At 39.5% G+C, this 13,099-nt stretch overlaps 1 protein-coding gene across 1 annotated transcript in view; it reads left to right on the top strand.

Annotated features, from left to right (window-relative positions):
- The window catches only part of LOC124619834 (flap endonuclease 1), an 89,024-nt gene that overhangs the window by 59,738 nt on the left and 16,187 nt on the right, over positions 1-13,099 (top strand). Inside the window, exon 7 of the mRNA XM_047146442.1 lies at positions 4,340-4,528. Coding sequence (XP_047002398.1) covers positions 4,340-4,528 — 189 coding nt within the window. The remainder of the gene's footprint in view (positions 1-4,339; positions 4,529-13,099) is intronic.

Here is a 13,099-nt window from a genome sequence, read left to right as displayed (position 1 = left end):
ATCAAAGCCAAAGCTTTCACTTGTTCTTTTGCTCTTGTCTCTGTCATTGTCGCTCTGATTAATCTTATTACTTTAGCACATACGAGGGGGGACCCAAAAGAAACCGGACTCCGAGGGCGCGGCCACTTGTAGACGTAGTGCAGGGTTCTTACGATAGATAGTGTTAGTAGAGACCTTCATGAAACAGCTGTGCAGACGGGCGTCAGTGCAGAGCTGAACGTGCAAGTGTGGGCATTGTGTTTCTCTGACTGTTGGCAGGTTACCTCTGCGAAGTCGTTATGACAACTTTAAAAGAACAAAGAGTGTGTGTGAAATTTTGTTTCCTGCATAAAAAAAACTGCAACGGAGACACACCAAATGCTTCAGGAAGCATTCCAGGAGGACACTATGAGCCGCACACAGGTTTTCGAGTGGTTGGGGCGTTTTAAACGTGGTGTGATGTGTGTTGAAGACCAAGCTCGTTCTGGACGCCCTTCAACATCGCGGAATGGGGAGAACATTGAAAAGGTCCGCCAAAAGATCAACGAGGATCGTCGCCAAACGATCGACCAAATTTCAGCAGAGACAGGAATCAGTTGGAGCTCCTGTCAGCGGATTTTGAGTGAGGATTCGCACATGAGACGTGTTGCTGTTAAATTTGTTCCACGCCTTCTCACACAGGAGCAAAAAACCATCCGCATGAATGTGTGTCAAGACTTGAAAACAGAGATTGCACATGATCCAAACTAAATTCTTGAACAAAGTCATTACAGGGGATGAGAGTTGGTGTTATGGATATGACCCAGACCAAAAAAAACAAGGCAAGTGAGGTCAAATGTGAAGACGATGATCATTGTCTTTTTTGATGTTTGTGGAATTGTGCATCGGGAGTTTGTACCCCCCTGGCCAGACCGTTAACCAGCACTTTTACTTGGATGTTTTAAGGCGTCTGCGAGAGGATGTGAGGAGGAAACGCCTGGAACTTTGGCGATCAGGTGATTGGTTTCTGCATCACGACAACGCTCCAGCACACACAGCCTTACGAGTGACCTACTATTTGGTATCCCAGAGGTGGTCTGTCGTTCCCCACGCTCCGTATTCGCCGGACCTAGCCCCGTGTGACTTTTTCCTATATCCACGAATGAAAAAAATGCTAAAAGGGGAGCGTTATGACGATGTGGAGGCGGTAAAAACAGCTTCGCAAAGGGCACTGGACAATATCAAACTTGAAGAGTTCCAAACATGCTTCCAACAGTGGGAAAAGAGACTTGACAAGTGCATCACATGTAATGGAGAGTATTTTGAAGGTGACTGAAATAATTTTGTAAAAAGGTTCATCAATAAATTTTTTATGACAACAATCCGGTTTCTTTTGGGTCCCCCCTCGTACACAAACTTCTTTCAGTACTCTGTATAGTACTTGCTGGTTTGTGCTGTCAGAGGCTAGTTTGAAGTTATTGAATAGGAAATGCAGATCTGTATCATATTCATAGAACTTTTTCATCATTTGTCTTATCATAAATATTTGATCAGTTGTTCCTCTGTCTGGTCAAAAGCCACACTGATATTCCCCTAGCATGTCTTCTGCGCACTTCTCTATCCTTTTGTTTAGTACCGAGCGAGGTGGCACAGTGGTTAGACACTGGACTCGCATTCGGGAGGACGACGGTTCAATCCCGCGTCCGGCCATCCTGATTTAGGTTTTCCGTGATTTCCCTAAATCGCTCCAGGCAAATGCCGGGATGGTTCCTTTCAAAGGGCACGGCCGACTTCCTTCCCCGTCCTTCCCTAATCCGATGAGACCGATGACCTCGCTGTCTGGTCTCCTTCCCCCAAAAACCACCACCACCATCTATCCTTTTGTTTAGTATACTTCTGAAGATCTTATAAGCTGTGGTTAAGAATGTTACACCTCTATAGTTTTCAGTGTTAGGTTTTTCACATGCTGTTCTATCCCCTTTCTTATAAATGGCAATTATTATTCCAGTTTTCCATTTGTCTGGCATAGTTTGTTTCCCATATATTTGATATTAATGTGTGTGGTTCCTTTATTACAGCCTCTTCACCAGCTGTTATTAATTCAGGAAGTATGCTGTCTTCCCTAGGCGTTTGGTTGTGTTTCGTCTTGTGCACAGCCTGGGTGACCCCTTGTAGTTTTGGCTTTCTTGCCTTGTTGGCATCATTGTCTACTTCCAGCTCCACTCTTTCCTCTTGTGCAGCTGTCTCTTCTTCTTCTTCTTCTTGGTTTGTATTTAGTGTATCTGTGAAATAACCTGTTTGTCCTCCTACTATCTGTTCTTCCTCTCTTATCATTTTCCCATCTTTGCTGGAGCATTCCATTATTTTTGGCTGGGATCTGCTCTTTATTTTGCCTACAGCATGATAGAAATTTCTTATTTTACTCTGTCCCTTTGTTAGCTCTTCTCCTTAATTCCCTATATTGTTCCAAATTATTTCTAGTTTCTCTCTGCGGCACTTTTTTTCTTGCCTGGATCTTTACCGCTATTGCTGACCTGCAATTCTTGTCAGTTCATTCCTGGGTTATTCTGTTCCTTCTTATACCTATTATTTCTTCTTCAGCATCTTTAAAGGCTTTTCCAATCCTTCTCCATCTTTCATCTACTCCTGCAATATCTTCACTGCTTGTCTTTCTGCTTTGTGTTACTTGGTATTTTTTTACTTCATCAGAGATTTTCAGTTTGTCAGTATTAGTTAATCTTCTTTTTTATTCTGTTGCCATTTGTTATTGACAGTTTCTCCCTGAAGTCTTATTTCATCACAAAATGGTCTGAGTCACAGTTCAGTCTTCTGCAGCCCGGTACATCTATCCCTCATATTTATTTTCTACGAATCTTGCCAAGAAACCTAGAAGTTTAGTTGGAGGGCGCAGTAAGCTAAAGCTGAGGTCAACTCGAAGGTTGGTTTGAACTTCACAGTGACTTAAAATGCATGGTCCCACTGGAAGTGATATGTTGTTGCTTTCCTTCATTATGTTCAAACTGCCATTTTCAGCCAGTTACACGAGGGCCTACATGGACTCCAAACCAATGTGCTACCTGACATTTTTCACTATTAGTACTAGAGGAGAAAGAAGTAATATGACAGATAATAATCCTAGCGGTGACCACGTATTGAACCCAAGACCTATGAATAAATAGCGTGACAGTTTACTGCTGAACTCCAGAGCCACTCGGAGTACTAGTTAAAGAAGCAAGGTGTATGAAACGAGAGAGCAGCTTGTGTCAAATAGGGAATATCAAAGCTCCTGTAATAATGGCAATGTTCTTTGGACACAACAATGGAAAGAAGAGTTTACAGATTTTCTCAGTTGTGCAGCAAGTGTTTAGTTAAAATACAAGCAATCTACCAGGAGAAAGATATATTGACAGGTCATGGAACGTATGCAGCAGTATGTAAAAGATAAACTGAAGTTATTGATATATTTGTTAGTGTGCAGAAATTCCAAATCAGGTGGTATGGAAGTGCACTGGCCAGTCAGTAATAATATAATATGGTATGATTTTCTTTTGGGAAAAACCAGTGCTTGGAATATTAAGAAAGAAACGCTGTAGCACAAATTTATTCAAATAAGTAAGGGTTTTCTTAGAGGTATTAGAAATCTGCGTGGAAGAACAGTAGTGGCAGAAATCTTGGCATGCACCTTGCTGAAGCTGGTAACAGCTATATGACAGATAGTCAGTTTCCAGGGTAACTGACTGGCTGCAATAGTGGGAGGAGCTGTTATAGAATACCATGGACCTGTGATTTCTTGGACACTGAGAAGCCTCACCAAATAGTAGTCAGATGAGTTGTGTAGTGCAAAATACAAAACTCTTAGAAACAGTCAAGTAAACTATATAAAAAGTCATCATACCACTCCCCACTCTCCAAAACAAGAAAGAGTTTGTAACCAATTAGTGTACAACTGTTTTTCAACCTTTGTGCTGTGCCTAGTTTCATAAAACTCTGTCTAATCAGTGTTAATGGGTCAACAGTTTACTACAGCCATGTTGTTGCACCCCACTGGGAGACAAAAACGGCAGAGCATCTGCACGACTTCACAGAAAACAACATGCAAAAATGTATGCAAAGAAATGAATGTACGTGTGTGTAGGCCCAAATAGATCCTACTTCAGCACTAATTGAACATTAAACTGCAAATTGACAGCCTCAGAAGTTTCTTTTATGTCAACACTTATACATTGTTAGTAATAAATGAGGAATACAATGCATTTCAAAATATCTTACTAAGAAAGTCGGTGTTCAGCAGTATACTTCATTTAAAACTTTTTCCTTGTGTTAATTTTGTAATGTAACAATTTGTGCCACTTGCTTTTTTTTATTAATTACTACTTTTCAGCTGAAATGGACTGATCCAGATGAGGAAGGTTTGGTGAAATATTTGTGTGGTGACAAACAATTCAATGAAGATCGTGTGCGTAATGGTGCAAAAAAACTGGCAAAGGGCCGGTCAGGGACAACTCAAGGTCGCCTTGATACATTCTTCAAAGTTTTACCCAGTACGAACAATACCTCGCAGAAAAGAAAGGTATGTAAATATCACTTGTCTCTTGGTTTTGTGAGGGACTTGCGAAACACAATTTTTCCGTCTTGCTCACATATTATTATTTATGATTCTGACTATGTGTTTCATTTAACTGCAATCATCGGATCTCTCATGAGATAAAAAGTAAAAACATAAATACATGGGCTATACAATTCTTTGCACATATTACAAGAATATTTTTCATGAGAACAGAAAAATGTCCATAGGATGCGCTTTATTTCGATAGATCACAAAATATTAAGTATTTACAATTAATAGGGTACAAATACAGTAATATACATGAGTAATACATACCAAATACTTTAATATATTTATGAGATGTATACCCTCAAACAGCTCTTCCTCATGTGAGGTGTAGGTGCATTGTGGTGGTGGCAGTTACTGGTAGGAAGGTAAATTTTTCAACCGCGATCAGGTGACTCTCAAGCCACGACGGCAGCGCACTCTTGTTATAGATGAGAGATAAGTCCAAACATGAATAAAAGGTAAATTGGATTAAAAGCATAATTACCATTTTTGTTAATGTGTTAAGCAAACATTAAAATGACAAACCTTATGGACTAATACATGTGCATCTATACAGCTCTAATGAGATTTTAACAAACGTGATGTAACATAAGAGTTGTGACTGTGTAGTTACCAGTTCGCACCTGCAGCTGGTACAAGTATGACTATTTGATGATATACATTGTATCAATCATTTATATTACGGTACCCATAATATCGATCTTAGACATCTTTCCATCCGTGCTGAGGACTGTGCAAGTTCATCATACAGGGGTTGGAGTGGCTCGTGTATCGCATCATAGTGGGACGAAGACTTGGTCACACAATGCTAGATCCTTGAAAACAAAAAGACAACAAGTGAGTTGACCTCACAATGAGACAGGACAGAGTTGTCAGATTTGTGCTTGCAGCTTGGAGATCTGTGCTCGAGGAATTTTTCTGGTGGTTGAATTGATTGGCCATAGACAAGATCAGCTACTCTAGCATGGAGATTTTCCTTGATGGATGCATGAAGGCCTAGAAGCACAATGGGTAATGCTCCCTTCCAGCACTGCAAATTGTAACGTCTTAATGCTGCCTTCCAGCACTGCAAATTGTAACGTCTTAATGCTGCCTTCCAGCACTGCAAATTGTAATGTCTTAATGCTACTTTCAATTGCCGGTGCAGTTGTCCCACAAATCCATTGGCTGTAGAATGGTAAGCTGTAGTGCAGATATACTTCATGCCTATCAGTGTGGCAAGTGATGTAAACAAATATGGCTCAAACTGTCAGCCTTGATCCACGGTAAAAATGAAGAGGCAAATCAAACTGGGCAATCTGTCCTCAAAAGAATGGAGTTGCCAGAGTTTCAGAGATTATATTACTCATAGGGAAAACCTCTGGCCAATGCTAAAACCAGTTGATGTCCATAAGTCGGTAACTGAAACCATCAGATGATGGTAATAGCTTGATGATGTCTAAATGGATGTGCTCAGATCATTGATTAGGTGGTAGAAATGTGCCATGTAATGCTTTGACATGTTGAGTAATTTCATTCCTCCGTTAAGTCATGCACTGGCTCTCAGCTTGTGATCTGACGCTGGCCACATGAAAGTGTTCTTCCCAAGATTCAACTTACTGCAGATCCCTGGATGCGCCAATGATGCAATGGTTTAGTGTCAAAACTGCAGAGGGACAGGCAGTCGTGTCTTTGCTGTTGAAATGTCATAATACATCCATATGTTCGCCAGTGGTAGTGGGTCACATTGGAGGTGCAGGCTTGTTGGTTGCTCCAGTAATGCATGTAACTAAGGGGTTGAGCCATTGTGACTTAGTGACAGCCTCTTAGTTGATAGCAGTTGTAAGTGTTTTGACATGAAAGAGAGAGCGCGTCTTCTGGAATGTTCATATCACCCTAAACGTGAATAACATGCATAGTAAATTAGCCGTTATTATCTAGGTGGTGTTGATGTCGTGGTGATGCCTTGTCTGGCATCTGAAGAAAGACAAACATCAATAGCTTGTGGTCAGTGACCAAAGTAAATTGCTGCCCTTTGAGTATATGATGCAACTTTTTTATGGCAGTGTACACAGCATTCAGCTTGCGATCGCATGTCGACCAGCCTTGCCCCGTTGGTAAAAACTTGTGCCTGAAAAACATGAGAGGCTGGCAACACTGCTCTATTTGCTGTTATAGTATGGTGCCTGTTGTTGATGCCGACATGTCTGCCATCAAAGTGAAGGGGGACGTAAGAAATAGGATGCACTAACAGCATAGCTTCAATGTTGCCAGTTTTCATTTGGTGCAAGCTGCTTCTGCTTCACTAGTCCATAAGATTTCATTATTCAGTTTCGAAGCATCTCTCAGCTAGCCATTCAATGGTGTTGTCAACAGTGTATAGTTTTGTTCAAAATGGTGATAGAAGTTTATTACGCCTAGAAATTCTCTCAATTCCCAGATCATGACCAGCCGCGGGTATTTGACTATGGCTTTAACTTTCTCTTTCTGCGCTTGAATTCCTTGGGCGTTGATGGTGAATCTGAGGAATTGCAATTCTATCACTTTGAATACACAGTATGAAGTGTTAATAATCAGTCCCTGCAAACTGAGGTGGTTGAAGGTTTGATGCAAATGCTCCATGTGATCTGATTCTGAAGAAGATTTCACCAAAATGTTCTCGATATATATGTAACATAATTAAAGGTTGCACATTATTTCATCCATAAGATGTGGAAACATCTGTGCAGCATTACATATTTTGAACAGCATTCTCATATAGTCAGAGACTGAATGGAGTAATAACAGCAATTTGGCTGTATCTTCGGGTGCGACAGGTATCTGATGATGCACACGTACTAAGTCAGTGGTAGAAAAATGCATGTACAATGTACATTGTGTGCAAAATCTTCTTTGTGCCACAACGGATATCTGTCAGGAATTGTTCTCAAACTGAATTTTTGGTAGTCACCGCACAGGTGCCATCCATTTTCTTCTTCGGCACGACATGTAATGGCACAGCCCAGCTACTGCATGAGTGTTGACAGATCCCTTGTGCTAACATTGGTGAAAATTCTTGCTTCACTACCCTCAACTTCTGAGGTGTTTATCGACAAGGCTCTGCATGGATAGAAGGTCCTGGGTTAGTGAGTATATAATGGAAGATGATATGTTGTATAGGCGTTAGCACGGGTGTGCTTAGGAAAGTTCTGGGAACTAAGTATGGAAATTCTCCTGTGATGGTACATACTGTACTACCAATGATACATCATAGTTTTCCTTGGCCGGTTAAATAAGTAGTAGTATCAAGGAGACAGTGATGCCAGAGGTCTAGTAAAACACCATTTATACAACAGGAAATTGGCTCTGAGGATGATGCCTCATGTCTGCCACTCGAATTTGTGTCGTAGACCTAGATTGAGAAATAGTATCACACGACCATAAGTTTGAATCAATGATCCATTGGCAGTGAAAAGACAGCAATCATCTCAGCTGTGGTGTGCCAGTCAAGTAGCTAGACACACTAACACTTCAGCTCCTGTGTCTACTAAAAACTACTGCTTCGTGTATCTCTCTGACAGAGGCGTCGATTGCCATTGAGAGAGCCAGTCGCCATCATCACTCACTTCACGCCAGGTTTCTCATCTCACACGAGGGTTGCATTTTTCATGCTTCCGCGCTGAACTTTTGGTGGTACCAGAAGATCTTTGCTGCCGATGGCAATTGATTGGACCTCCTCGCCAGCCAGCCCTGTTGTGGGTAGTGACAGGAACACGATGTTATCAAATTGGTTACTTGGGCCATAAACTTGGCAATTTGTGCTTGTTAAGATGTGAGGGCTGCCATAGGGTTGCTGTCCTTCTGTGGGCCTACAGATGCAATGCTTGTGTGGTAAGATAAACTTTTGAACTGCGATCTGCAGTCTGGGCAAAGGTGCATACTGTTAATATTTTCTGTGCATCAGATGGTAGGCATGATACCTAGATATTCTGAAATATGCCTTGGATTGCAACAGGCGGGTAGTTAAAGCATTCTTGATCGTCGCATACTGATCGGTCCTCAGCTGGACAGCTAGAATATCTTGCATCTCTGTAGGCATATCTACATTTAATGCTGTGAGAACATAGCTGTATTTAATCTGGTCTGCTGTCACCTATGTTAACATGAACTCTCACTGCAACTGAGCAAACCATAAAATAGAGCTTTCCTGCCAGAATAGAGGGGGGCCTGATCAAGATTCTGCTGATTATTATGCCCATAGATCATAGATGGCGTGTCCGGCATAGTGACATAATGATGGGACTGGTAAGGGACATGCTATACAGTGTGGCTCATGTGGTTTTTTCAAGTACATGAGGTGGTTGGCACTGTTTTTATAGTTTTACTTTTTGTCTCTTGACAGATCTGATGATGACAGTTTGCCGAAATTCACAATCAGAATCAGCAACAATAAAATGTGACCAAGATTGAAAAATTTTGAACGTGTCAAAGCCTGAATTCAAAAATTATTAATTTGAAAATGTAAATAATCTGAGGAATAAAGCCCCCACACACATACAAAATACCTATATGGCTACATTGTACCACCTGACTACCCTATGCCAGCACTGCAGCTTGACTTGAAAATATGATGCCCATGAGTTTCACCCTCTATATGTTTTATATAGTTTTCCAGTGTGTGTTGGAACAGAGTTCATGCAAAATAAATTGACTCATGCACACAGACGTATTCTTGTCCTCTTTGCTAGGCAAAGCCAACCTTTTGCTCCGAAGCGTCGACCACCTTGGTTTTCTGTTGCCTGCTGTTTTGTACACTTTGTCCATTATGAATGCAACATTCTTTGCCCACTTTGGTGCAGTTGACAACCAGTTCACTACACGGTGTGACCGGATGTGTGCATGCTGGCTGTTCAGCAAGCTTTCTCAAACAATGTTGAAGAAACTACAGAGTAAAAAAGTAGTTTTTTCTGCATCTTATAGCCTTATTTGTTAGCTTCACAGGAGGAGGGTTTTTTACCATTTTGTTAAAATGTGAAACTTTATTTACCAGGATATGTGACTACTGAAATTGGAACAAAAAGAGTGATTGATTTATGCCTTTCTTGTTAACCTTTTTTCTTTTAGAGAAGCATCAGTGGCAAATTCTGAGTAACACCCATGTTTTTCTTGGTGCTGTGGTGTATTGTTTCTATTAGCAAAACACAGCAGAGTTTACAAAGCTTCATCTAACAAACATGCTAATGCAGTTGCAATAGCTGCAGAATCCTGAAGTAGTGGATTATTAACAACCAGCCGAGGACAAGACAGGGCAATAATTTATGAAGAACTTAATTTTCAGCATAAAAATGGCCCTTAAAAATTGCATTATTCTATTGAAAACTGCTGTAGGTTCTTGTACACCATGGTAGATAGGAAATTTCCCATGTTAACCATATATGGCAAAATAGTCTCCTTTTTGCAGCCTTTCATTTGCTAGAAACTTGGTTTGATATCTCAAAAAAGGTTTATGAGATACAAGGGGTGTCATGAATATTTCATTCTCATGTTTTATCTGTGCGCACAAGCAAAAGTGAGTGCATTGCATGCAATCAGTTCTCTTGAGATTGAATACAAATACATATGTAGCAAATACAAACAAAAATTAATTATGTTCATGTCATACACAGTTACGTATAACCTAACATGCGCCACACACAAATTCATAGTGACTTCTGTTTTTCATTACAGACTATTCTAATTTTGTATGAGGGGTTATTTAACATCAAAATATCACAGTTGCAGTTAACAAAAAGATAGGAAGCTTACCATGAAGCAGGCAAACATTGGTGTATGTATATATTCCATTGGTGTCCACTGCCGTACTCGCTTTGGCAATCTTGTATCATCCATTCTTTCTGGGTGCCAATACCAAAGTAGTCTTTGTGATTCAATTGCCTGTATTATGGTATTTTCAACTTCCATTTTCCTCAGTTTTTCCTTATTTCTTCTGTGATCCGACTTCACAGAACTACAGACATTGGTATAAGATGCAGCCATTTCTACCTGACAGTTCCTTTAAAATCGTGCGAGAAAGATTGCGTGTACACACCACAATTCACTGTACAGTTACGTTATTTTCATGCATTTAGTCACTAATATGATTCATCTTATTTTCCTTCGCCCTGACCAAAGTTTTTCAAGGATTTTTGCTCCTCATTTGTGGCTTTTCTTTTCACAGTCATATATACAAGAGCCATTATATTCTTGTAAAGGTAAGAACATATACGTCTACATCTATATGGATACTCTGCAAATAACATTTAAGTGCCTGGCAGAGGGTTCATCGAACAACATTCACAATAATTCTCTGTTTTTCAGATCTCATACAGCACGCGCAAAAAACGAATACCTATATCTTTCCGTGAGCTCTGATTTCCCTTATATTATCATCATGATCGTTTCTCCCTATGTAGGTCAGTATCAACAAAATATGTTCGGAAGAGAAACACTTGCAATGCTTTAATTTATAGTTGACTGATGCTTTGTGTGAAGGATATTGTTTAAGATGAAGCAGCTAATTATTATACACAGTGTAGTAATCAAATATAAGAAGGGAATACTATAGTGAAATGTAGGAAGCTATTAACAGTAAAACATCAAAAGAATTTATCACAAAATTAAAATTGATTGTAGAAGAATTAGCTCTGATAACTCACAGAAACATAAATGAAGAATGCGACCAGATGATGAATAGAAGACACAAGAGTGGATAAATGATCTAGCTCAGAAGTTAGAAGAATCAAATTTGGAACAAAAATAACAACATTTAATTCATAAAATTTTAAGACAAACAATATATAAACATCTCACAATCATCCTTGATAAGATAAAAGAGAATTTTCAGAAAAAGCATCAGGGAAATTTTTACAAAAATTTTAGCAGATATCTTCAAAATATAAACTCTTAACATCTATACTGAGAGAGAATTTGCGAAAGTTAGCCCCTAGTAAACAAGAAAACGCAGAGATCCCCATGTATGTTTTCAGCAATCTTTGACATTGTGATGAGTCACAGGAACATTCAAAGTAAACACTGACATACCTGCTGTAACCATCCATGATAATAAACTCTCCAACCATTAAGGGGGTAGAAATCACAATAACTGGACTTAAGAATTACAAGGCAGGCAGTGAAGACATAGTCTGTGCAGAAATCTGGAAAAAAGTTCGAAAATCTGATTCTGAATCTCCACTAACATCTAATTCAGATGTAGATTTTCAAATAACCCATCCAATATTTTAAAAAGGAGATAAATTGCAATAGGGACAAGAAACAGTCTGGCACTGAAACTTTATGGATACCAAGAAGAATTTTGTGGCACTGAAACTTTATGGATACCAAGAAGAATTTTGCACGTACAGAAGCTCTCCAGAGCAAATTTTCAGCCTGAAACTAATAATAGATGTTAAAAGTACAAAGGTAAACAGTTCCTTGCATCATCCTTGTATTTTAAAGAAGCATATGATAATATCCACAGACTCACTTTTAAGAATTCTCAGAGAAAACAATGTTCATCCAGAACTAATAAAAGTTTTGAACTAACTTTAACCAACCAAATAAAGTTCAGGGGAGAAAGATACAAGTCTTTTACTATAAAGGCTGGCATCAAAAAGGTGATGGATAATCCTCACTCCATTTCATTGTAGAAAATCAAAATCTGCTAAATAGGAGCAAAACCGCCAACAAGAACAAACTGCTTGAGGTTTAAAGGTACTCTAGGCTTTGGTTTAGAGGTATTTTTTGCTAAGATTATCAGCCTACAAAAATCACACTGAAATCAAAGTACCATTTGAGACACTGATATTATGCCTGTGAAACTTCTTGAGTAAGTAAAATCTGCATAAGTGATCAGAAAATGAACACAATGCTGCAATTTTAAATACAATGCAGAAGTCACCACACACAATCTAAGCAAGGAGGCAATATGGATAAGTAGAGTCAACAAAATGAAATGTCGGACAGGTGCGAGTAGTACCTGGTACTTTGATGACTCTGTACAAATTTAATTATGTAAATAATAATTATTATTATTTTGTGTGGCTCAGTGGCCTGGTGCAACTCTTTCTATTGGATGCCACTTCAGCAACTTGTGTGTCCGTAACCTACCGCAGTTATCCAACCAGGGAAAGGGAACAGTTTAACATGGAATCTAAATTGTGCGTTGTTTCTGGTAACTCCTCACATTGTTGAGACCTGATGGCCAGGTTAAGACCTCTGTTTCCCGGTACACACTTACTGCTAGCCCACCAGGACTGACATTTACATAGATAGTTCATTGATAGGTTTTGATGAGTGAGTTTGCAAATATCAAAATATTTGATACATATAGCCATATCTTTTGATTGTATTGACTTAAAGCTTGAGTTATTTAAACTGCCAAAGGAATGTTGACCTTATATCATTTTGCATACATTTCAACGTGACACCTCTACCTGTTCCTGAGAAGGGGAATCTTGACAGACGGACAACAGAGATTCTATAAGGGTTCCATTTTTACCTATTGAGATATGGACCCTAAAATGGCCAGTT

Source organism: Schistocerca americana, chromosome 6 (genome assembly GCF_021461395.2).
Source record: "Schistocerca americana isolate TAMUIC-IGC-003095 chromosome 6, iqSchAmer2.1, whole genome shotgun sequence".
Lineage (NCBI taxonomy): Eukaryota > Metazoa > Arthropoda > Insecta > Orthoptera > Acrididae > Schistocerca > Schistocerca americana.
The sequence above is the reverse complement of the archived record's forward strand: the minus strand, read 5'-3'. Positions and strand labels throughout refer to the sequence as shown.